This window comes from Felis catus, chromosome D2 (genome assembly GCF_018350175.1).
Source record: "Felis catus isolate Fca126 chromosome D2, F.catus_Fca126_mat1.0, whole genome shotgun sequence".
Classification (NCBI taxonomy): Eukaryota; Metazoa; Chordata; class Mammalia; order Carnivora; family Felidae; genus Felis; species Felis catus.
The window spans coordinates 16,099,812-16,124,360 of NC_058378.1; the positions used below are offsets into that span (position 1 = coordinate 16,099,812).

The 24,549-nt window shown below is 46.7% G+C and overlaps 1 protein-coding gene across 7 annotated transcripts in view; it reads left to right on the forward strand.

Moving 5' to 3' along the window:
• SIPA1L2 (signal induced proliferation associated 1 like 2) overlaps nt 1-24,549 on the forward strand; it is a 223,951-nt gene that overhangs the window by 152,946 nt on the left and 46,456 nt on the right. For all 7 annotated transcript variants that reach the window (XM_023240409.2, XM_023240411.2, XM_023240412.2 and 4 more), the window contains exons 8-10: nt 3,448-3,605; nt 9,657-10,233; nt 13,410-13,684. In XM_023240409.2, the coding sequence (XP_023096177.2) occupies nt 3,448-3,605; nt 9,657-10,233; nt 13,410-13,684 (1,010 nt within the window). The remainder of the gene's footprint in view (nt 1-3,447; nt 3,606-9,656; nt 10,234-13,409; nt 13,685-24,549) is intronic.

Genomic DNA, 24,549 nt, shown 5'->3' on the forward strand with positions numbered 1-24,549 from the left:
GAGCGGAGGAGGGGCAGAGAGAGAGAGGGAGACACAGAATCCAAAGCAGGCTCCAGGCTGTGAGCTGTCAGCACAGAGCCCGACGCGGGGCTCGAACTCACAAACCGCGAGATCATGACCTCAGCCAAAGCCGGACGCTTAACCGGCTGAGCTACCCAGGCGCCCCTTAACTAGACTTTTAAAAACATTTTTGGCCCTGTTACAGAGCCAAAGAATGTGCTTAGGAAGGGACGTGTTGTCAAGGGAACCAGCCCTGAAGTTGGGCTTTCCGTGTTCCTGTGGTGTGAAGTGTAGAATTGGACCCTGTCTTCCCTTTGCTTGGACGGGAGTAGCTGTCCAGTTTGCTGTTGCTCCCGCAGCAGAGCGAGGAGGCACCGACTAATGAGTTCGTGCCTGATTAATTTGAGAGGGCTGGCCAAGGTCAAGTTCAACGCAGCAGCCCCACAGGCAGGAAGGGCTACAGAATTCACTCTGTGGCCTTGGCCATCGTGGCCGCCATCTTTCTGTCAATCTGAGAACTCTTGTGTTTCAAGGATATCGAATAAAGTATGGTGTGAGCTGGGGCGCTGGGTGGCTCAGTCGGTTGAGCACCCGACTCTCGGTTTCAGCTCTGGTCATGACTTCCCAGTATGTGAGTTTGAGCCCCCTATCGGGCTCTGTGGAGCTCAGAGCCTGCTTGGGATTCTCTCCTTTTCTCTCTCTCTCTGCCCCTCCCCCAGTTCTCTCTCTCTCTCTCTCTCTCTCTCTCTCTCTCTCTAGATAAATGAATAAACTTAGAAAAAAAATGTTTTAAAAGTATGATGTCAGCTGTTGTGTGTCACATTCAGCCAATCTGGTGCACACGATGTTAGGTATTTAAGATCGTTCTTTTAATCGTTTCATTTGTTCCTGATTTCCCTGTTTGTCCTATTATAGTACCTATGAATCCTGTATTTCAGTTATTGTGGAGATGAGGGAAGAACATCTTAAGCTAGTGCAATTTTCAGCTATTGATGTTTGGTTTAGAGAGTTCTCCTTCCTTCCATTTTCTTTTCCTTATGTGAAACGCTTATTGTGGTTCTTGTCTGTGTCCATCTGTAGTATGGGTCAATAACCACACACCGTGTAGGACCTAGTTTGCTACAGATTTTTTTTCACGTGCGCCCAAAATGGCACATTTTAACTTACTTTGCAAACATTTTTAAAACTACAGATGGCCCATTGGGTCTGTGTTAAAATATATTCGTGTATGTTTCAATACTTGACCCAGACAGTAAGGTGGGCTTTTTTGTGCCTATGACTTTAGCCAGGCTGATTAAACTGGGAGTTTTTCAGCATGTGACTCGGTAATTTAACTGGCACGTAGAGAACTCGGGAAGAAGGAACATTTGAACGTTTCGTCCCCATGCTCCCAGACCTTTTATCGTGCTAAATCACAAGTCAGGGGCCTGACAATGAAACCCTTTTTGTGTCTGGGCTTCAAAGGCTTTAAGAGTTGAACTTAATGCTCTTTACTGTGAGGTATGTTCTATAGGTGCCAAATAAATTTAAGAGCAAGCTCGTTGTCTTTATTATTGCTAGTAAAGAGAGATTTACTACCTGAGATTATCTCATTCCCGCAGTGACATCACCAACTCCTATAAAGATTATTGTATCTATTAAAACTGAAGATCACAAACTTTGTGAGCACAGATGCTATGGTTTTACTCGCATAAACTTAGAGAGGGCTTTTGTGTATGGATTTATCGACATACGTTCAAAGGTGTGATCCCAGTTTTATTGCAGAGTGTTACGTGGCTGTGATCGCTTATCTCTATCACCCATTTATTCACTCAGCAAATGTGTACTGGGTGTCGGCTATGTCCTGGACAGGCCATTAGAACCTAGGAAATGAGAAGTCTACGAGACAGGTCTCCTGCCCTTCTGGACGTCATGACCTGATGCACGAGTCAGTCAGCAGCACAGACGATGGCAACTAATGTACTAGAAATCGGCCTGGGCAGCAGTCAGGGTGGCGTGCCACGGTAGGCTTGTCAAGAAAGTTCCTTTCAGGTGAGGTGATACCTAACGAGAGCCCTAAGTGAGTTGTCTAGGAGAAACTGGGGGTGGAAGGGAACGTTCTAGGCAAAAGGAACATCAAAAATGAAATTGCCGTTAAAATGTTACTGCTCTGGGGGCTCCTGGGTGACTCGTTTGGTTAAGTGTCAGACTCTTGGTTTCGGCTCAGATCATGATCTCACGGTTCATTGGTTCGAGCCCCACATAGGGCTCTGTGCCTACTTGGGACTCTCTCTCTCCTCCCCTCTCTCTCTTTTTCTCTCCGCCCCCTCTCCCCCCCCACCTCCACTTCCGTATTTTGTCTCTCTCTCTCTCAAAATAAATAAAGAAACTTAAAAACAATAGACTGTTACTGCTCTGGGGTTCCTTCTCTCCTGCCACGTTTGTAATTTATAAGATTATACCCCATTGCATTTTCCAGCCATTAATCTGGTAGAATTCTGTGTTTTCGAATTATATTTGAAAGGTTAGATTTCAGTTAATTAGTGTGAATGTATTAGCCACCAAAATAATAGTGTTGCAGAAATGCATGTGGAGACACAGGCTAAGGCCCTAACACACCGGTGTAGGGCTTTTAGCAAATCATTACCCTCTCTTGGACTGTCTCCTTATTGTAAGTTGAAGAACTTACATTATAAAATCCCTGAAAGTTTCTGAGCTCTCGCGTGCTATTATTTTAGGGTAGGAAAGATCCAAGGTGAAAAGGAGAGGGAACGCGAGTTGAATTTTAAGGTAAAGGGGTGGCTCAGTCAGTTAAGCGTCCGACTTCAGCCCGGGTCACGATCTCGCGGTCCGTGAGTTCAAGCCCCGCATCGGGCTCTGGGCTGATGGCTCGGAGTCTGGGGCCTGTTTCCGATTCTGTGTCTCCCTCTCTCTCTGCCCCTCCCCCGTTCATGCTCTGTCTCTCTCTGTCTCAAAAATAAATAAACGTTAAAAAAAAATTTTTTTTAAGGTAAAGGAATAACTTGGTTAGGCCTTTTTTTTTTTTTTTCCCTAGACGTTCCGGATGCAGCCCATCTTGTTCTTCCTGTGTCATACTGAGGAGCGCTAGCTCCCAGAGAATGACTCTGGCTTTGCGAATCACTGCTTTGACACTGAAAGATGAGGGGCGCCTGGGGGGCTCAGTCGGTTAAGCATCCGACTTCGGCTCAGGTCATGATCTCACAGTTCATGGGCTCAAGCCCCGTGTCGGGCTCCGGTGCCGACAGCTCAGAGCCTGGAGCCTGCGTCGGATTCTGTGTCTCCCTCTCTGCCCCTCCCCCCTCACACGCTGTCTCTCTCTCTCTCAAAAACAAACTTTAAAAAAAATTTCGTTTTGATGGAAAGACGAGTGAGTTGTGTATTTCTACACATCGGGTTTTTACAGAAAACCGTGGTGGTAACTCTGTGTGTTCGCTTTCTTGACCGCAGCTTCTGAGGAAAAGGCATATCGGAAATGACATTGTGACCATTGTCTTCCAAGAACCCGGAGCACTTCCTTTTACTCCACGAAGCATCCGGTCTCACTTTCAGCACGTCTTTGTCATAGTCAAAGTGCACAATCCGTGTACCGAAAACGTGTGTTACAGGTGAGTCTGCTATCCCTGATGCTTTATTCCGCGGGGTCTATTTCAACAGAACACCTTCTCCTGAAATATCTTTGTTTTGCAATTATTATCTCTAACCCCATAATTATCCTTTTTCCTTTTTCTAATTATATTTCCACTGTCTTCACTCAGGTAGTTTCTGTAAGAAATAATTGCCTCTTTTCCTGCTTTGAAAAATGAAATGCCTGAGCGTTCAACATTGTAGATTACACATTTCCTCAATTTCCCCTTAAAAACCGCATCCAGACCCTGCCGGAACCATAGCTTAATTAATCCCAGCCTCAGAGGTGGATGGCGTGGCCATTTCGGCTCTTTGCTAGCAGAAGTAGTTACTGCAGGGCTAAAACATTTCTCCTCCTCCGAGATCTTGGAAACACTCCCTCCCCCAGGGTGCCTGAGACCAGGAATTGGCGCTTGCTTTGGTGATTTCAAAGGGCCATACGCGTGCGGCGCACGGGTGGCTCAGATGGGTAGGCATCTGACTCTTGATTTTGGCTCAGGTCATGATCTCATGGCTTGTGAGTTCGAGCCCCATGTCAGGCTCTGCGCTGACAGCACAGAGCCTGCTTTGGATTCTCTCTCTCTATCTGTCCCTCCCCTGCTTGTGCACTCGCTCGCTCACTCTCTCTCTCAAAAATAAGTAAATAAACCTTTAAAAAAAAAAAAAGGCCATACGTGTGCCTCAGAATCCCAAGCCTGTTTCTGACTATCCCTCCCCAAAGACACGTGTACAAAGTAGTTACCGCTGGAAGATTTGGGGGTGTTGGTAAAAGAGTGGCTCTCTGACCTGAGTTTAGAACCCAGCCCCGCTGCTCGCGGTACTTTGTATGCACTGTTTTACCTTTAATTCCTTCCCTTAAAGTGGAGGATAATGGTACCTACATCCGCTTGTAGAAGAAGCAGAAATTATGCAGAATGCCACCGAGAGTTCCTGGCACTCCCCAAAGGTTATTTCCCTTTTTCATCCTGAAACTGTAAGTGCTGGGCCGCTGGGCCGAGGGCAGGGTGCCTGTGTGTGTGCCGGCCCGGGGTGGGGAGACCCTGAAGACTGTGAAGGGTGCTCTCCTAAAGGCAGAGAAGCTGGTCTGGGTGTTAGCTGTTGCCGGTACACGTCCCCGCCCCACGCCCAGCCCAGAGGAGCACAAGAGTCCGTAAGCTGGTAGTTCTCAGCCCGCGTGGTGCGTCGCGGTCAGCCTGTTAAGTGTGGAAATTCTCTGGCCCTACCGTGCAGTTTGCGAATTCCAGAGACCTGGGATGGACTTGAGCATTGGTGCATCCCCCCCGCCCCCCCCACACACACCCCGGTGATTCTTACTCACATCCGAGCAAAATGTTTTTAAAAAAGCATAACCTCCGTTCTGTCTAGAGGATATGTTTAAAACCAATAATGTTGGTACAGACATGGTAAATTGGATTATTTTTCTGAGATCTCACCCAATGAATGGTCCTTATGAAGAATAACCTCAAAGGAACCTTCCTAATGGGTTGGAAAAATTTTTTTTTAATATTTGTTTATTATTGAGAGACAGAGAAAACATGAGCATGGGAGGGACAGAGAGAGGGGGAGACACAGAATCCGAAGCAGGCTCCAGGCTCCAAGCTGTCAGCACAGAGCCCGACGCGGGGCTCGAACCCACAAACCCACGACCTGAGCCGAAGTCAGACGCTTAACTGACTGAGCCACCCAGGTGCCCCACATGGGTTGGAAACTTAAGCCTACAGCTTTATGGAATTTGGTGTTATCTTATTGGCTGCTCTTTTTAGGTCAGGTCAAGTATTTTGAATTACTTTCCATTTCGTTTATACTCACTTCATGAGATGGTGCACGAGCACCAAAAATCCTAAGGAACGGTAATCTCTATTTTCATTTGTTTCAGGTTTTCTGGTTTTTTTTTTTTTTTAATTTTTTTTTCCAACGTTTATTTATTTTTGGGACAGAGAGAGACAGAGCATGAACGGGGGAGGGGCAGAGAGAGAGGGAGACACAGAATCGGAAACAGGCTCCAGGCTCTGAGCCATCAGCCCAGAGCCTGACGCGGGGCTCGAACTCACGGACCGCGAGATCGTGACCTGGCTGAAGTCGGACGCTTAACCGACTGCGCCACCCAGGCGCCCCTGGAATCATTGATTTTTAAGAACCCACGTTGTTATCACTAAATTACCCTTTGCTCATGAGATTCAAATGTATAGTCAGTAGAGTACGTCAAATTCTGGAAAGTGCCTCATAAACATTCATACCCACTGTGCTTAAAAACTTCAACGAGTATTCCTCAACAAGTCGGTAATAATCTTCTTGAATACTATAGTCACATCCATTCCATCACATTTTATGAAGTCACATTAACTCTTGTCACATGGAATAAGGTTACGGCACTCACATTTTCCAAAAACACCTTCTAGGGCCCTTTCGTTTATTATCTGGTCCTCAAAGCAGACCAGTGACAAGATAAATTCATTAAGAGAATTTCCAAGGAAATGACAAAATATAGTCCAGGTCAACTGTTTTGCGAATTGCCGTGTCTTAATCCATGGACGTGTCTCAAAGGAGACCGGATGGACCGCACAGATCTCAGGGAACCCCGGCGAGTACCGTTTTCCCTGAGGAGCTCTGGGCAGGTGTGAGTGACAGCACGTCCTGGGTACCTGTGCTACCCCTTAGTGCAGACCAATCGTCTAGAAGTGCAGTTGGGTTGACGTGCCCTGGATGACAAGCCCAGAAACCTAGAAGGGCACGCTTTCACCTTGGAGAGGCAGGTCTGGAGGCAACAGACTTGCCAGGAAGTACTATTTGATAGTAACAATTTGCGTAATAATAGCTATGCATGCATTTTTTCGTTTAAACTTCACCATGGAGTTTTGAGAATGGCACAATTGAAACTCCACGTTGCAGATGAGGAAACTGGGGCGCCTGGGTGGCTCATTTGGTTGAGCCTCTGACTTCAGCTCAGGTTGTGATCTCGCAGTTCCTGAGTTCGAGCCCCGCCTCGGGCTCTGTGCTGACAGCTCAGAGCCTGGAGCCTGCTTCCGATTCTGTGTCTCCCTCTCTCTCTGCCCCTCTCCTACTCGCTCGCTCAGTCTCTCAATAAATAAATACACAGACGTACATTACAGATGAGGAAACTGAGGCACTGAGGGGATTACATCACTAGCTCAGAGCCTCTCAGAAAACAGTGGAGCTGGAATCCCACACAGGGCACAGAGCCTGCTCTCCACCACTTTGCTTTCCTAAAACCCTTTAACTTGCTTATTAGGGAATGCTCATCTTTATATTGTTCTTCCGGTGGAGGGGTCTTACATTTAGGTTCGCTATCAAGGTATTTGGGGAAAAGAAGAAATTCTGAAACACGTTCTTGTTTCAACCCATTGGCAATTATCTAACTGTGTCTGAAAGAATCAAGGATTGTATAAACTTCTATAACCAGCTATCTCTCATTGATCTCCGTCCCATAATTTCATAGTACTCCTAGAATCTCCAGACCTAAATTCTGGCTGCCTTTCTTATACAACTTGGTTCTTAGATTTCAGTTGATCAGGCACCATACATTGTAGGGGGAATGTCCACCTAGATATTCGGGTCAGTAATTTGGGACAGAAAGAATTGCCCTTCTACAAGAAGCCTCCCTCTGTCTACTGCGGAGCCCCTAGCTTCTAGACTAGCGAAAGCTTTTTCGGAACATATTTAGATATAAAAAGTTTTCCCCGATGCTTTGGCTCACGTGCACGTCAGCTGCAGTCAGAGTAGCTGGAGATCCATCGCGCCAAGTGCGGAAAGTAATTCTGCAAGGTGTCAAATGAGATTGGGCCTCCTCAGCCTTCTGTGGGTAAAATTCTTCCAGAAGTCTATGCTCATTACCAGAAGGAAAAAAACAGATCTAGGAGAGGTGATCACGTGAGCTTTTTGGGATGGCAGATCCCAGTGGCAAATAGGCCATGTGGGCTCACTGACGTGTAGGGAAGAAGCAACGAGGTGTGGTTACCCTCACCACAAGTCTAGACAGGTAGCTTTGTGACAGCTCTCTGGGAGTTAAAACGTGAGGACAAATGAATTTCCCGCTCAGTCTAGAATGTCCACTCTAAGCATAGTAGCAGAGGGGAGACGAGCCAAGTATGAGGTTGGTCCCAAAGACACTTCAGCCTCTACAGCATTTTTAGGGCCTTCCTGTGGGGACACGAGTCAAGTCTGCCCCATCACCATCTGGTTTGGTGCATATGCTGCCATCTGTGAATGAATTCGGTGCCTCTGTCCCAAGGGAGTGAGTCCTCCCCTCCCCTCTCACACCAGCTCCGGCCCCAGGCACACTGTCTTCCATCGCGCTGCCCAACCCCCCGGAAGTGACTCTCCCTCCTGAAGAGTGAAAGCAAAGGTGAGCGATGTGGAGACTGATCTGTTTAGAGTCTAGCCAACCACTTTCCAGAGGAGGAGCTCCCACCTGACAGTTTGGACAGAATTAGTTAATTCCTTAGTTCGCCACATTCAGGGTTTTCTACAGTGATCAAGATGGAGTATGGATTGTTCCCTTTGTTCATCCCACCACAGAAAGTATCCGCCCGGGCAGATGTGGGATTAGTACCACTCCTCGGATGGCAGTGGCTGCCCACTAACCCGGGCACAGATGTCATGGAATTCATTCATTGACCCACTCAGTGCTTCATTTGTTTAGTATCGTTAATTCACTCTGCATAGTTGATCTTATTCCAAAAAGGATTTGAGACAGCTATAGCTTCTGCCTGAGGTAGGCGAGCCTTGTTGGTTTTGACCTATTGTAGAGCATTGTCACCCTACATTTGATCTTTCCGGTCCCTGGAAACTCAAAATTTTACTCCCATAACACTTTGAGATTTTCAAAACGTGACCAAGTGAGCACTTCCTTAAAAAATGGGACACTTAAGGATTCTGACTCTGTAGGGGCACCTGGGTGGCTCAGTCAGTGAAGCATCCGACGTCGGCTCAGGTCATGATCTCACAGCTTGTGAGTTCAAGCCCCGCCTCAGGCTCTGTGCTGACAGCTCGGAGCCTGGAGCCTGCTTCGGATTCTGTGTCTCCCTCTCTCTCTCTGCCTCTCCCCTGTTCTCGTTCTGTCTCTCCCTCTCTCTCAAAAAATAAATAAACATTAAAAAATTTTTTTTCTTAAGGAATTCTGACTCTGTAAAGTGGGATCATTGTGTCCAGTGCCAGTGAGATCCCGAGCAGCCACCTGAGGCTAATAACCTCACTTCCACTGAAAGCGTTGCTCTCTTTCTCCATGATGACCAGCTGCAGAGTTAGAGTACCAGCCTGGTGCCATCTGAAATTCTGGGTTTCCCTTCCCACTGATTGGTCCATTACCCCCTATCTAAGTCCACTGGGGCAGCCATGACAAAGTACCCACACAGAGGGTGGTTTAAACAACAGACGTTTGTTTCTCACGGTTCTGAGTCTGGAAGTCCAAGATCAAGGTGTTGGCAGGTGTAGCTTTTCCTGAGACCTCTCCTTGGCTTGCAGATGGCCACCTTCCTATTGGGTCCTCCTATGGTCCTTCCTCTATGAACATGTGTCCCTAGTGTCTCTCTATGTGTCCAAAACCTCTTTAAAAGGATACCGGTTAGATTGGATTGGGCCCTAATGACCTCATTTTGACTTAATCATGTCTTTATGACCCTATCCATAAATAAGATCACATTCCAAGTTACTTGGGTTCAAGACTTAAGCGTAAAATTTTGAGGAGACACAATTCAGCCCATGACACTCCCCCCATCCCACCCCCATCGGGATACCTGACTGGTTCAGTCAGAAGAGCGTGTAACTCTTGATCTCGGGCTTGTGAGTTTGAGCCCCACATTGGGTGTAGACATTACTAAAATAAATGAATAAACTGAAGAAAAAAAAAAAAACCATCTACCAAGTTTGAAAAACAAAAACTAGGTATCCAGAAATTACATAACAAAAAGCTACCCAAAAAATGGTGTAAGTTGAGAGTATGGGTATATATCACATTTCTGAAGGTAAGTACGATGGTATTACAGCTCATCTTGTTTCTTTTTTTTCTTTCTCAGTGTTGGGGTGTCTAGATCAAAAGACGTACCACCATTTGGCCCACCAATTCCCAAAGGAGTAACTTTCCCAAAGTCAGCAGTATTCCGGGACTTCCTTTTAGCCAAAGTAATCAACGCAGAAAATGCAGCCCATAAGTCGGAAAAGTTTCGAGCTATGGCCACTCGAACAAGGCAAGAGTACTTGAAGGATCTGGCGGAGAACTTTGTCACGACCGCCACTGTGGACACCTCTGTGAAATTCAGCTTCATTACACTGGGTGCAAAGAAAAAGGAGAAAGTGAAGCCAAGGAAGGATGCCCACCTGTTCAGCGTTGGAGCAATCATGTGGCACGTAATAGCTCGGGACTTTGGCCAGTCTGCTGACATTGAATGCCTTCTTGGGATTTCCAACGAATTCATAATGTTGATTGAAAAGGATTCCAAGAACGTTGTATTTAACTGTTCCTGCAGGGATGTCATTGGGTGGACCTCTGGATTAATGAGTATCAAAGTATTTTACGAAAGAGGGGAATGTATCCTTCTGTCCTCAGTGGATAATTGTGCTGAAGACGTGAGGGAAATCGTCCAGCGATTAGGAGTAAGTACAGATCGTGTATTTCCACCATCCTTAGGGTCTTCAGTCCCAGATTCATGATGGCGTCCGCCGTGGAAATTCCACTGCAGTTGTGGCCCCTCGGGAATGAATTACCATCTTGTGTGGCTACAGAGCTTGATTTACAATTCCATGTCTTTTGAGCGGTTGCTGAATTCATGGGTGCTGGAGAAGCGCCCATTACAGACGAATTGGAAAGGAAAAGTTAAACCGGCTTCCGAAAGGGAACACCGGGTTGTATTTTTTAGTATCTGAAGGCACAAATATGGAGAATTGTCCAGATGTTACGTGTGTCTGTGGAGACTGACGGGACAGTACCCTCCCAGAGGGAGATTAATGGGCACTCAGTTGCTGTTGACCCTATGAATGAATAACTCCTTTTTGCAGCTTCAATTCTGTGCATGTTGATACAGCAGGTATTTTCATTTAGTCTGCCTGATTAAATACATTATTAATTGCCAGCCACAGTTTCTTGAGGAGGAGGTTTTATAGAATTACCCATTAAGTTAGACTTAAAAAAAAAATTTGTCATGAAAGAGATTTTTTTTAAATTTTTTTTTCAACGTTTATTTATTTTTGTGACAGAGAGAGACAGAGCATGAACGGGGGAGGGGCAGAGAGAGAGGGAGACACAGAATCGGAAACAGGCTCCAGGCTCCGAGCCATCAGCCCAGAGCCTGACGCGGGGCTCGAACTCACGGACCGCGAGATCGTGACCTGGCTGAAGTCGGACGCTTAACCGACTGCGCCACCCAGGCGCCCCGAAAGAGATTTTTTTATAAAATGTTGTTTTTAAGTACAGAACCCCTAAATGGCGTCCTTGGTGTTTACCAGTTACATTCCTGCTCCTGATTGTCACACAGAAAGATCCAGATTTCAGTTTGAGCCCATCCAGCCAGTTATAAGAGTCAAACATAGTACGAGAACACAAACGTGCCATGACCAAAGAATTTCTCATGTTTAAATCTTCTCCCAAGGGGATGTAGATTGCATTTCTAGAAAACATTTAGCCCATTACAGATCATGAAAAGAGGCCAACTTCTACCCATTTCCTGCCCTCTTTCTTCCCTCCGAATATAAATCTTCCCTTTGTCATTCAAGGCCATGATTTAGAGACAGTACAGTCAAGTCAGTGTCCGCAGGCTTCGGAGACAAAAATTCATTATTTGTAGACACTATTTACAGGAACAGGCCTCCGTGTGTCCAGCAGTATTTTTGGGTGCATGTGCACAAACACAGACATGATGTGGGGACGATCAAGTCTGTGATGGGTTTATGTGGTCTGGAGTCCCAGGACACATTGTGCTTTTGGTAATAGCATAAATACTTCTTTTTAGGAGATCCAGAGTTATCATCATCTGTGCTCCCGAAAACAACGACACAAACAAACACCACTTGACTCCCCCCCCCCCCCCCACCAAAAGTGCGCCGCAAATTATGTTGCCCTCCTGGGTACATGGCTAGGAAGCCACCATTTTCCTATGATAATTGAGCCCCTGTAAGTTTATAAAGGACTGCAAATAAACGATCCTTTATCCCTTGCAAATGTTAAGAAGCAAGGGACAGAAGGGATAAAAAGGTAGCAAAAAGCAAAAGTAGGGCAGGCAGCAGGTGGTTGGAGGGAAAAAAAGAAGAGACACGTAGGACTCAGGAAGAGCTTGACTGTTCAGTCTTCAAGCTGACACACGATGTTAAATTTCAACTGACGACTGCATTAGTATTTGAAAGAAGGCAGAGTATGTGTCATACCTATGTAGACTTTTGGTAGGAGAGCCTAGCTGAACCAAGGTTGAAAGAGGAGCGGAGGAAAATTTTACTCAGGTTGTGCGTGCGACAAGAGTACTTTCCCAACAGTTTTCAACGAGTTCAGCTCGGAACTTTGGAAGCTCCCGTCTTTCAAAGCTTCACCGAGACTGGCAGTCCCTTGCCCCGTTTGCCCTGAGCCCCAAGCCGTCACGTGTGTCTGTGAGAAGTTGATTGGCAGCACGCGCACCTGTGATGGTAACCATGGAAACCGCCAACACAGCGGCCAGACACAGAAGCAGCCCCGTCCCACGGCTGCACTTAACACTCTTATTAAGTAGGAATCTGTGCATTCAGAACGCGTCTCACGGAAATGGCGCATTTATTAAACAGCAGCTTCATACGTTGGCCCAGTGCTTTGGGGGAGACAGGCCTGACGCCCCCTGACTTTAAATGTGCCACGGATGAGGGATGCCGTGGTCCTCAAATGACATTTAACGAGCCTGTGTTTTCCTTTCGGTGCCGGTGCCGGTGAGTTATTCTCGGTTATCACTTTTGAGGGTGGCATTAGGTGATTGCCGGCGCTTTAGTGCACCGTGTGGGATGCAGACCACCCTGCTTCCAGGTTCCTTTTTGGGATCCTGCTGCAGACGCACGCTTTGGGGCGCGCAAGCTGCCACTGCTTGGCCCATGGCCAACGGAAGTTGCCCTTGGCCCCCAAAAGAAGGAGAGGTGGCCTGGAGGCACAGAAGGTCTCTGCTGCCTGCAGGAGCGCCCATCCTCCACGCTGCCCTTGTCAGCAGATGCCCGGGAGCCTGGCGGGCCTGCCCCCGCGTGAGCTAAACGGTGCTCCCCACCCAGGCGAGCGGAGGTAATCTGTCCCTACGAGAGGGCTTCCCGGAGGACAGGGCCGGTGCACAGGGAGAGCAAGCACAGAGAGACTTGCCCTCCAGGTGCTAGCTTGGTAGGGGGTTGGGCCGGTTTTTAAGTTGAATGAAATTGTCTGATAGCTCGTCATGTTTCATGGGCGATACTCGTCACAGTTTTGACAGAGTCCCTTTTTGCATTGCTACCGCCCGTCTGGAATCGCGGGGTTTATACGCTTAAGAGCCAAGTCGGTTGACCCAAGGAAGGGGAGGAGGGAGTTATCAGAGCCCGTCGGAAGCTCACGGGCTCCAGGTCAGTGACTTCTAAGTCAATGCAGGACACCCGTTTCAGGAGTATATTTGTCTTGGAAGAATGAAGCCGTAGTTTTACTTTTGTGATTTTCCCTGCATCTGACGCCACGGGTAATTCTGGTGAACTCGGGAAGGTGACGTCCTTACCGAGACAGCTGGAGGGAAGGGCTGGGAGGGTTATGTGCACGCCTCTACCCTGGGCTCCTCAGCGGTGTCTCTCACGGTCTCCTTCCCCCGCAGATAGTGACAAGAGGCTGCGAGACTGTGGAAATGACCCTGAGGAGGAACGGGCTGGGCCAGCTTGGCTTCCACGTGAATTTCGAAGGAATCGTTGCCGACGTGGAACCTTTCGGCTTTGCCTGGAAGGCCGGCCTTCGCCAGGGGAGCCGCCTCGTGGAGATCTGCAAGGTGGCCGTGGCCACTCTGACCCACGAGCAGATGATCGACCTACTCCGGACTTCTGTGACCGTGAAGGTGGTCATCATCCAGCCCCACGATGACGGCTCACCCCGGAGGTAAGGCACAGGAGGCCCTAAGCAGCACTCGCCCCTCCTTGGCCTCTGTGGCAGGTGCTGTTCTAGCTGCTCCCACGGGGTCCTCAGAAGATGCAGGCACGTGCGTCTTCAACCAGAGTTGTTTGGACATCAGCCATTAGAGCAATTTAAAAAGAGCTTTAAAAAAGTTATTAGCGTATAATAAATGATAACTTCTAATTTTCTAAGCAATTTACAGGGACATTGACCAGGTAACAGCTGAGATATTACAGACTAAGGGGCACAGCCCCTGCTTGATTCACCTGGACCACGAGACCCAACAGGAAATAGTCTTTATCACGGCTCAACCTTTTAGCAAGTTAAATACACCGCACTGCTAGAATTCCTTTCTGGAACGCGAAGCTAGTGATTATTAACAGGGTATGTAAGAGATCAGTGCCTGTATGTCTGAAGGGACAGTGGAATCTCAGACATACTGTGCCAAGTGACTAGTCCATTCTAGTTGAGCTGGTACGGGACATTCCCATAAGCTATCACGAGAAACCTATGCGCAGGAGCTCGGGTGGATGGTGGGGAGGAGGAACAGAATGGAATTAGGAAGTGATTCTGTTCCTTTGTTAATAGAAAATAACCATGCTCAACATCAGGAAAATATTAGGCCCAAAGGGAAAGAATGCTAATTAAGAACAAGCCATCCATCTGGCTGTGGCCCACCGTGTGCCTTCTCTCTCCAGCTTAGAAGGAGCTCCCGCAGGCTGCCTTCCAAGCTCTAGCTTTTGACAGACAAGGCATGCTCGGAATCCATGCCTTCGCTGTGTGTTCTTGGGTCACGCACCTGCTCTCTCTGAGCCTCGTTTAATATCTGTAAGATGGAGATTATAATATTGCCTACCTCCTACTGCTCTCACGAAGATTACGTAAGAATGACACACGTAAAGCACTTAACACCTTCCGGCTTACTCAGAACCCCCACACGTTTTAGGTAAAATTAAAAAAAATAAATAAATAAAACTTTAGGATATTCACATGAGTGTTTTCATGCTCTAAAACAAAGTGTTGTCATCCCAAGAGAGCAAGATGACTGTACCCCCTTCTGGACATATTTCCGTGGTAACCGAGGTCATTCCTGGTACCTTCTCTGTCCTCTAAACCAGTGCTGTCCTGTCTCGGTGTCCGCAATGATAAGGTTCTATATCTGCACTGCCCAAAACAGCAGCCACTAGCCACATGCAGTTGTCACACACTGGAACTGCGGTCAGTGCCACCGAGGAGGTGAATTCTGCATTTCAGTTAAGGTTTACTTAGCCACACGTGGCTACTGCTCATTGGCCACACCAGCTCGAAACCGTGACCTTTTTTAGAAAACAGACCAGAGGTATATATACCACCTTCTTCCTCCCTGAGGAATTTTGCAAACGTCTGTTGCTGTTAGATTTCTTACCGCTTGCTACCTGCCTGACTTTCTGTGGCCTTATTTCTTATGTCTGCCCGGTAGGTTTACAAAATAAAGGTTTAACGAGCTGAAATTCTTCTTGAAAATAGCAGCCGCGTGTCACGGGAAATATCCGAGGCACTCCTTGTTGCCTTGCCAGACTCTGTCCCATTTAGTCCGTTTGCTTTCCAAGAATCCCACGAAGCACACGTAGTGGTATGAATGCAAAGGAACCAAAGACAGACTATTTTTATTAACAACGAAACTTGGAGGGGTTACTGGGTGGCTCATTGGTTTGAGCATCTGACCCTTGATTTTGGCTCAGGTCGTGATCTCACAGTTCCTGAGATCAAGTCCCTCATCGGGCTCAGCACTGGCAGCACAGATCCTGCTTGGGATTCTCTCTCTCCCCCTCTCTGCCCTTTGCCAGCTCGCACCGTCTCTCTCAAAATGAATAAACTATTAAAAATATATTTAAAAAAAACGAGACTTGGGGCGCCTGGGTGGTGCAGTCGGTTAAGCATCCGACTTCAGCCAGGTCACGATCTCGCGGTCCGTGAGTTCGAGCCCCGCGTCAGGCTCTGGGCTGATGGCTCAGAGCCTGGAGCCTGCTTCCGATTCTGTGTCTCCCTCTCTCTCTGCCCCTCCCCTGTTCAGGCTCTGTCTCTCTCTGTCCCAAAAATAAATAAACGTTGAAAAAAAGAAATTAAAAAAAAAAAACCGAGACTTGAAAATAACAGAAGGCGAAGCCTTTAGACCTTTGAAGTCACCGTATTGTATAAGCGACGTGTTTTAAAATAAATTTTAAGCCAGGTTACCAGAAATATTCCCATATGGTAAGATGTCTTTCTTCCTTTGGTGGAAATACAGATTTATAAATCTAGTGAGACTCTTAGAGGTTGAGTACTGCTATGGAATTAGACAAAAGGGTTACCATGTTTTCTCTCTTTGAATTAAAAAACAAAATTTCTCGTCTGTTTATTATTCTAGCCTACTGTTTTTCAGTAAGATACTCTTTAGGCTTACAAGAGATCTGGTTAATAAAGATGTTAAAATTATTACGTTTGGTATTCAGAACATACGATTTGGAAGAATAGAATTTCCTAGGAAATACTGAATTGTTTTTCAGCTAAAACAAACAAAAACTTACCATTTAAAAGTTCTGGCTGTTAGTTTTCCATCCAAGGACGATGAGTTATCTCTGCCTTGGTCTGCACAGAAATGAATTCTTTCTTTGTTTTAAATGCAAATGTTCCTATTGAAGCTATTCAAGACGATTCGAGATTTTGCCTTAGTGTCCTCAGAGTCTCATTAATGTCATTCCCTGAAGATACAGATTTCTCTCCTGATTAATCTGGGATAACTGTCTTCTGCATTTTTACCTTTGCCAGGAGCAGAATTAGCTGTGTGCCTGGTAGTGACACTCTCCCTGCCCCCACCCGCATTCCTTCAAGTCACGAAGGTTTAAAGCCTCGCATGTATCATTTAAAATTCCTTCAGTTCAGTCTTCCAATTTTGTGGGCATTTGAATCTGTAAATTTTTAGATCCGTATTTTTGTCACTTTGGGGTTCGTGTTCCGCCTGGGACTGTCTGGGGGTCCTGATAAAACCACTTGCTGTCGTCAGGCAGCTTCACGTGACAGGAAGCAGCCCTTGCAGTAACAGTCCTTTGCTTCAGACCGCAGCGCAAGTGTGAAACGTCATTTGAAATTTCATCCGTGCTCTAGCAAGCTTAGCCTCTGCGTTACTAGATTTTTTTTTAGCCTCTGCGTTACTAGATGTTTTTTTTTTGAAGGAACAGTAGGAGAGGGGCCCTTAAAAGGGGAAGTGGGTAGCACTTCGACTCATTTAAAAAATTAAACTACAAACCTTTTAATGTTTATTTATTATTGAGAGACAGAGAGACAGAGCATGAGCAGGGGAGGGGCAGAGAGAGGAGACACAGAATCCGAAGGAGGCTCCAGGCTCTGAGCTGTCAGCACAGAGCCCGACGCGGGGCTCGGACTCACAAACCGTGAGATCATGACCTGAGCCAAAGTGGGATGCTTAACCGACTGAGCCACCCAGGTGCCCCAGAACTACAAACCCTTTATTTTTTCTTTTAAATTTTTTTTTCAACGTTTATTTATTTTTTTGGGGACAGAGAGAGACAGGGCATGAACGGGGGAGGGGCAGAGAGAGAGGGAGACACAGAATCGGAAACAGGCTCCAGGCTCCGAGCCATCAGCCCAGAGCCTGACGCGGGGCTCGAACTCACGGACCGCGAGATCGTGACCTGGCTGAAGTCGGACGCTTAACCGACTGCGCCACCCAGGCGCCCCAAAACTACAAACCCTTTAAATGAAACATTGCTTAGTGCCATGTCTCCTTAACAAAATATACAAAGATCTGCCTCAGGCTAAAACTACATGTGTGATTTGTGGCATGGGCAGTTACCACCGGTTTTCCCAGTGTTCTGAGTGCTTGTCAGGGAGGGGGCAAAAAAAGAGATGTTCATATGTGTGCGTGTGTGTGTGTGTGTGTGTGTGTGTATCTTTAACATAAGAGCCATAGGACGACAAAATAACCAAACCAATGAATGGCAAGATATTTCGATCTTCGATCTTCGTAAGCCTCGTGAATGATAGACTAAAACTTCAGTTCAGTTCAAATTTCAATTTGTTGTTGCTGTTTATCAGCTGGATTTTTGTCCTGCGGGATGTGAATGGGGGGGAACGATTCGCCTCCAGCCTGTCTATTCCCATCAGCAGTGGGATAGGCCCGTCCCCTAATAGACTTCTGGTTGTTCACAGGTCAGAAGGTGTTTGCTCATGACTCAGAAGCTGCTGGATTAAATGAAGTCTTTAGTCGGGAAAGTATTTCTCAAAAACCACCCCACACTTCGAAGCCCCGTTCCCCAGCCTAAGGGTGATGGTAATCCAGCTGTCCCTCCGCTTGGAAGGAAGACAGAGCCATTTTCCCTGTTCCTTGTGGAGTCCCAGAACACACTGAGCAGGGAGCATCCCTTCGGGAATGCTTATTAAGGGATGTCGTGCTGGGGTTGGACCGCGAGCGAATTCATACAGATGGGGGAATGAGTGGCAAGAAGCATTTTGGGAATAGCACTCTTCAGATGGAAATGAGGTTTTGAAGGGAGCGAGGGCATTTCCCACGCGGACCCCTCTGTGGCAAAGATAAAGAAGACCCACTGAAGACAATGGATCTCTTCCTTGGTTTGGCAGGGGATCACGTTGCCCCCGCCCCTAGCCTTCAAAGGTGCCTGACACTCTATCAATGTCATTTTAAGACGAGCCCATCAATTTAAAAGGCGGATGTAGAGGAAATAACCACTCATCACAATTAAGCGTGAGTTGTTACACAGTGTGAGCGATCGGGTAAATACGTCCAATAAATGTGGAAATGAAACGCCTTGCTGTGGCACATCCGTTTCGTGTGATTTTTCCTACTTTGCTGACCTACCATCCCGGACAGAGTATATGATGCAAAACAGTGGAAACTGTGTCATGTCACCCTGCATCTAAATTGCGATTCTCTCATCATCCTAGTGAAGCTTTATGCTCGTGTTTATAAATTTATCATACTTTGATTTAAGCTCACTCTGTAAATTGAAGCTTCACGTTGCTCTGCTTTGCTGCTTGGGGCCGGACCGTTTGACTCCCTGACGTGCACACGGGACGACCGGGAACTAGAAATAGGAAGGGAAACTCGATTTTGTCAGGTTAGCATTTTGGAGAGAGATCTGTGTATGTGAAGTAGACGGTGAGTTCAAATCTGGACTAACGGGAGGTTTCCAACTGACTTGTCTGGATAAGAAAAATCCGTTCCATTTGGAGTGAGTTTTAATGTGAGCTGGGAACAGGTTCTGTATCTTCTTGCACCGTCCCTCCAATGTGAAATTCAGATTCTTCTCTCCCTCCTTGAAGTAAGAATGTTGCATCTACCGAAGGAACGAAAGCTGGGTGGCCTCGAGTGTTTACTCAGTCATTCTTTCGTTCGCTCTTAACTAGTTTGTGCCACAAACTTGGCCGGGCACCGAGGCTATTCACGTGGCTGGGACAGACATCGTTTTTCCTTCCCTGGACTCTTTTTCGTCTACTTGGCATTCTGAAATACAGTACTTCCTGGGGCGCCTTGGGGTTAAGCCTCTGACTTTGGCTCAGGTCGTGACCTCACGGTTCCCAAGTTCAAGCCCTGCATCGGGCTCTGTGCTGACAACTGGAGCCTGCTTCAGATCCTGTGTCTCTCTCCCTGTCTCTGCCCCTCCCCTGCTCGCACTCTGTCTCTGTCTCTGTCTCTTTCTCTCTCTCTCGGTCAAAAATAAATAAAAACATTAAAAAATTTTTTTAAATAATAAAATTCAGTACTTCCCATTCATATTTCTGCTGCTTAAAAATGGATTTCCCAAATTCCAGTGTATTATTCAATATGACGTATCTCAGTGCGGAAAACGCTCTCACCCTCTCCAGCCAATGATCGACACTTTAGCGCTCCTGCTTTCTTAGCAGTTTGAGAGGTTGGAACGTCACTGACATTGTCACAGGACAATGTCACAGAGGGTGACAGTGAGCATGAGCGTTGTGTTAGGCAAATAACAGGCACATTCGTGACAACTAACACCACGCTATGGTCATGGGCTGCCAGTGGGTATTCTCATGGAAATATATTCATCGGAAATCAGACATCACGTAGCTATTGAGAATCTCCTGTGTTTCGCTTTGAAGTATGTAATGCAGTAAAACGTTATCCCCGGTCTCAGGCTTTCCAGGAGAAAAAAAAAAAAGAAGCAGGTTGGCTTTATGAAGAACTTTCCGAGCTTGTGTTTTCAGTTGAACAGTGTGCTGGGTATACAGTAGGTGACGAATCTGTTGCCCCTGTGTCTGCCGAGGAAAGAGAGGGGTGGAAGCCGATAAATTATTCAGGACCAGGTAGTCTCCCTTGGCATCTCCTATGACACACGCCTTTTCAATTCAAGACCTTTATGCAAAGGGCTTGGTCAAGTGGGTTTATGATCCAGATGAGTCTTTCTCTATGTATAGTCTAGGTGTCTTTCTATCTATAAATTAAGGAAATACGTGGAAAAGTGAATTAATATTTCACGTAGTCTCTATTTCATATATGACACTGCCCTAACCTTTACAGTAAGGTATGCTTTCTGGTTATCTCCCTGTTGGAAGCTTCTGATTTTTTTATGCAACAGAAAGAAAGATTTTGTGATTCAAGTGAATGAGCATCAATTAGCCCTGTCACCTTGTTGGATGATTTGGAAAGAGTCTTTTAGCTATTAGTAGGCTATTAGCATAACAGACATTAAAATGATTAAAATATCAGTGATTACCTCAATCCCTAGGGCTATAAAAAGGTTCTTTTACAAAGTGCATAATATAAAAGAAGCAGGTAGTTCATTTGAGGGGATCCATCTGCCTTTGTTCCCGAAGATTCTCTTCGCTCCTCCTGGAAACCATAACACGATGAGGGCCACATCACTGTTCTTTGATAGTTTTCTAAAGGAGATGGCCAAACACTTCAGAAAGAGCACTGAGCTAGGAGTCCAGGTTCCTGTATGAACCTGTCCCTGATCCGTTGTAGCCGTCCCACCGTGTGTGAGCCTTCTTCTAAAGATGGGAGATTTCCTTTGTACTACCCCCCCGACATTTTTGTGAAATTGAAAGGCTGTGGCGTGTGTAGGAAACTTGGGAAGTTTTCTGCAGGCGGTGGGTTGGAAGTCCAGGGTCGCGTTGCCGTATGTTGTAAGGCTTTCTGGTAGATTACTGGGTTCAGTTAAAGGTTCTCTGTGATGCAGCCAAGAAAAATAAAACCAAAAGGCAGTCTCAGAGTTCAGTAAATGCAAGTTACAATTATGCGATTAAGCCGTGGCTGGTGGACCATGGTTTACCAGGTGCAGGTCCTGCTGACTTAGCCAACCGCCCCTCCCCCCACTTTTTTTTTTTTTTTTAGGACTATAACTTGTTTCTTTAAGTGTTCTAGGTGTTTGGTTTCATTTCACTACTCTTCAGAAGTATTCTCCCTGTGAATCATCCCTAGAACCCTTCTCCCTTAGTTTTGAAGTGGCATAAACTCACGTGGCCGACTTTCATGAAGATGGAAAGAATAAAGGAACGGGATCACGATGTATTATTGTTCTCAAAGTGAATGTAGGTACCCCCAAAGGAATTGTGCAGCCCTAAAACGTTCTGCAATTCTGATTGTTATAGATGCTTTGCGATTCCAAAGTTCTGTAAATCTGTACATTACCCAGAACGAACCTTCATGAACATTTATGTGCCTTTCGCTGCTTAATATTAGCTTCTTCACTTTTAAAGAAGGAAAAACTAATGGTGTCTGTTTGAAACTAACTTCTTTCTTGGGAGACCAGCACTTCAGGAAGCTTCCGTACCTCCTAAGATTTAACATGGGTCCACAGAGACTGGGTTGTCTCCAACCTACACATTGGCAGCTTTGGGTTTTAAGCCAAGAGCCCAAACTGTGTCTTTCATGGAGAACAGCATGATTCAATGAGAGGCTTCCTGCTGGGGACAGGTGGAGAAGACCGTGCCGCGGCCTGGCTGGCCGGAGCCATCCGAGATGGCCCCGACAGTCAGGCTTGAAGGTGGAAGCGATCCCGGCCAGTGCCGGTTCTGCAGATGACCGGTGACACACGGAGTGTTATTCCAGGAAACTGGGGGTGGCATTTGAAAGGAGTCAGTTTGCGTGAGTGGGTGCCACCTTGGGGGCCTTGCGGGGTATGTGGGAAGTTAGGGTGCACAAGGGCAGTGCCTGGCAGTGCAGGTGACCCCGAGTGGGTGCCACCCCTATGCCGGCCATGCCCAGAAGCCGGGTAGTGGCTGTCGATCCCAAATCCTGCTGGTAGGAAACCGCTTCAGGGTGCAGGAAGCAGGGAGAGCGCTAATAGGGGTGGAGAGAAGGAAGTCAGTGAGCGTCCCTTGCCCCGGAATAAGCCATCCCAGGAAGTCACCTCCATGCCAGGTTCAGAAGGACAAGTAGCATTTTTCAGAGAGAAGCAGTAAAATGTGGGATCCTCTGAGGGCTCCAGCAATGGAACCGCTTGTCACCTTTACGGTTTTGTAGTATCGCATTTTCAACGAGCACGGTTTTTATGGCCACTTTGGTCTGAAGAACGTTTTGCCTTCCGGGGTATACTACAGAGCAATATTAGAAGCGGAGAAAAGTTACTGGCTAGACAAACAGTGTCAAAAATTATATTTATTTTTGACCCTGAAACGGAGCGCGTGTTGATCTCTACCCAGCATCTTAATTAGAAGCAGAATCAGGTGACGTGTACATTTGTAAGTGACTGAACGAGGAAATCAACCTTCTCTAACGTCTTCGAGTGCCTTCTTTTTCACGAGCAGACTGTGAAAAGCGTGCCAGGAGCTAGAAATGCACTTCACATCCGGGGACTTGATTTGGTGCGTGTCAAAAGTGCGCCGAAGGCATTTATCGGAGGGCTCCAAATGTATGCCCTCATGCAGGAAAAATCAAGATCTGTCTTTGGTTAAAAAAAAAAAAAAAGTTACGCACAAGACTAACGGCTCACTTTTTGGGGAATGTCTGTTTTGTGCGAGGTCTTTTCGCCTTTGGTCGGTTTGGGTCTCCGGCGGTCTTTTCTTAATGACTAGAAATACTTGCTGTGTGCCCCTTCATGGCAGCACCAGGCTTGATGCTATAGAGGAGCGGGGATGTCTCGCCTGGTTCCCCACACTGTCTCCCCACGGAGGCAAAAGGAACGCGTGCAGGGACAGGTGCAGGTGTGGATGACGTTCCGTATTCCCCGCAGCAGCAGCTGTAGCCAACTGGCAATTCTTAATCGAGCCCTCTTCCCACGTCCCTAAAAATTGGTTGAATTTTCTGTACATGTCCTTCCAGACATTCCTTTTATTTTATTTTATTTTTTTAACGTTTATTATTTTTGAGAGAGAGAGAGAGATTGACAGAGAGTGGGGGAGGGGCAGAGAGAGAGGGAGACACAGAATCCAAAGCAGGCTCCAGGCTCCGGGGCATCAGCACAAAGCCCGATGTGGGGCCCAAACTCACGAACTGTGAGATCATGACCCGATCCGAAGTCGGACGCTCAACCAACCGAACCACCCAGGCGCCCCCAGACATTCCTTTTATATAGACAGCAGGACTACAGTGGACTAGGTATGATAATATGGTAAAATTAGCAGTATTTACTTGCTGTCTTACTCTCAGAAGTGAACAAAGCAGACACCTAGGGTTTATAAGAGCAGTTGCTGAAAAAATGTCACATACTAACAGAATCAGTTTCGATTTTCAAATAAAGCTATTTGTTTAAGTACGTGATTTGTATTCGGGCAAAAGTATGCCAGTTTTTAGCATCCAAAAGATCATTTACATACGACTTCATGCAAGAGGCTGGAAGTGAAATAACTCCTCCCCGAATCTCCCCTCCACCACATGGGTTTGCACACGCTTGTGTCAGCACTCTCTAAAATATTAGTCATGAGCATGAATTTATGTAATGTTTTCGCTCAGAGATTCGAGCTAAGTTACAATGTCTTATTAAAGACTACAGTCTATGAGGGTGAATTAAATATTCCACACTCCTCAGCCATCTGTCTTCTGTTTGCTGCTTCTTCCTTTTAAGTCAGCCCAGAAAACTTGGAACCCAAACAAGGCGCTGGAAATACATGTTGCCCTTTGGTCCACAAGACTCAAACTTCCGTGTTCCTTTCATTCAGATCTAACTCCAGGACCTTTAACTTGGGTAGGTCTCCCTCCTTTTCGGATTCACAACTGCGGCCTTTGAGATCCCCGAATATCAAGTCACTTGCTTAGAGCACCAGATAGGGCGGAAGACAAGAGTAGGTTTTCTTGATGTTTTGGTATGACCGTAATATCCCACCCTTATGATTTCTACTTACGTTGTTGGTCGTATGGATGAATCACTAGTCAAGGGGATGTGTCCTCTGGTTAAGTAGAAAAACACTTGGAAAGTGCCGTCCATGACAATCCAGTGTAAAGCTGGACTTATTGTCCTTGACCAGTAATTTAACTAATGCATTCAGTAAATCCAGAGTAATTTAAACTTGCCCAGGTAAGAGGTGAATCTTGCTTTGGGAGAAGGAGAGTTAGGATAACATATGAAGTGAAGTTTACTAAAACGGGCGTTAAGTGTCTCTTTCCAATGGCTTGTTCAGTCTGCTTCTCTCCTCGGAGGGTAGTGCCACCATCCACGTGGTTTCCCTAGCCAAAAAGCAGGCCACTGTTTTTGATCCCTACCTGTCTCTTCCTCCCAGGCTCCAAGTACTGTTGATTTGATGGGTGAGAAGTAACTTGCATCCAGTTGTGCTGTTGAGAAAAATAAAGCCGTTCTGTGCCCCAGTCCTTTATGTGAGGCCGGCCCCCCTCTCCAACCTCCTGCCCCCCCCCCACCGCCACCCTAGGAATTCAGGATCTTCTCTGTAACCCAAGG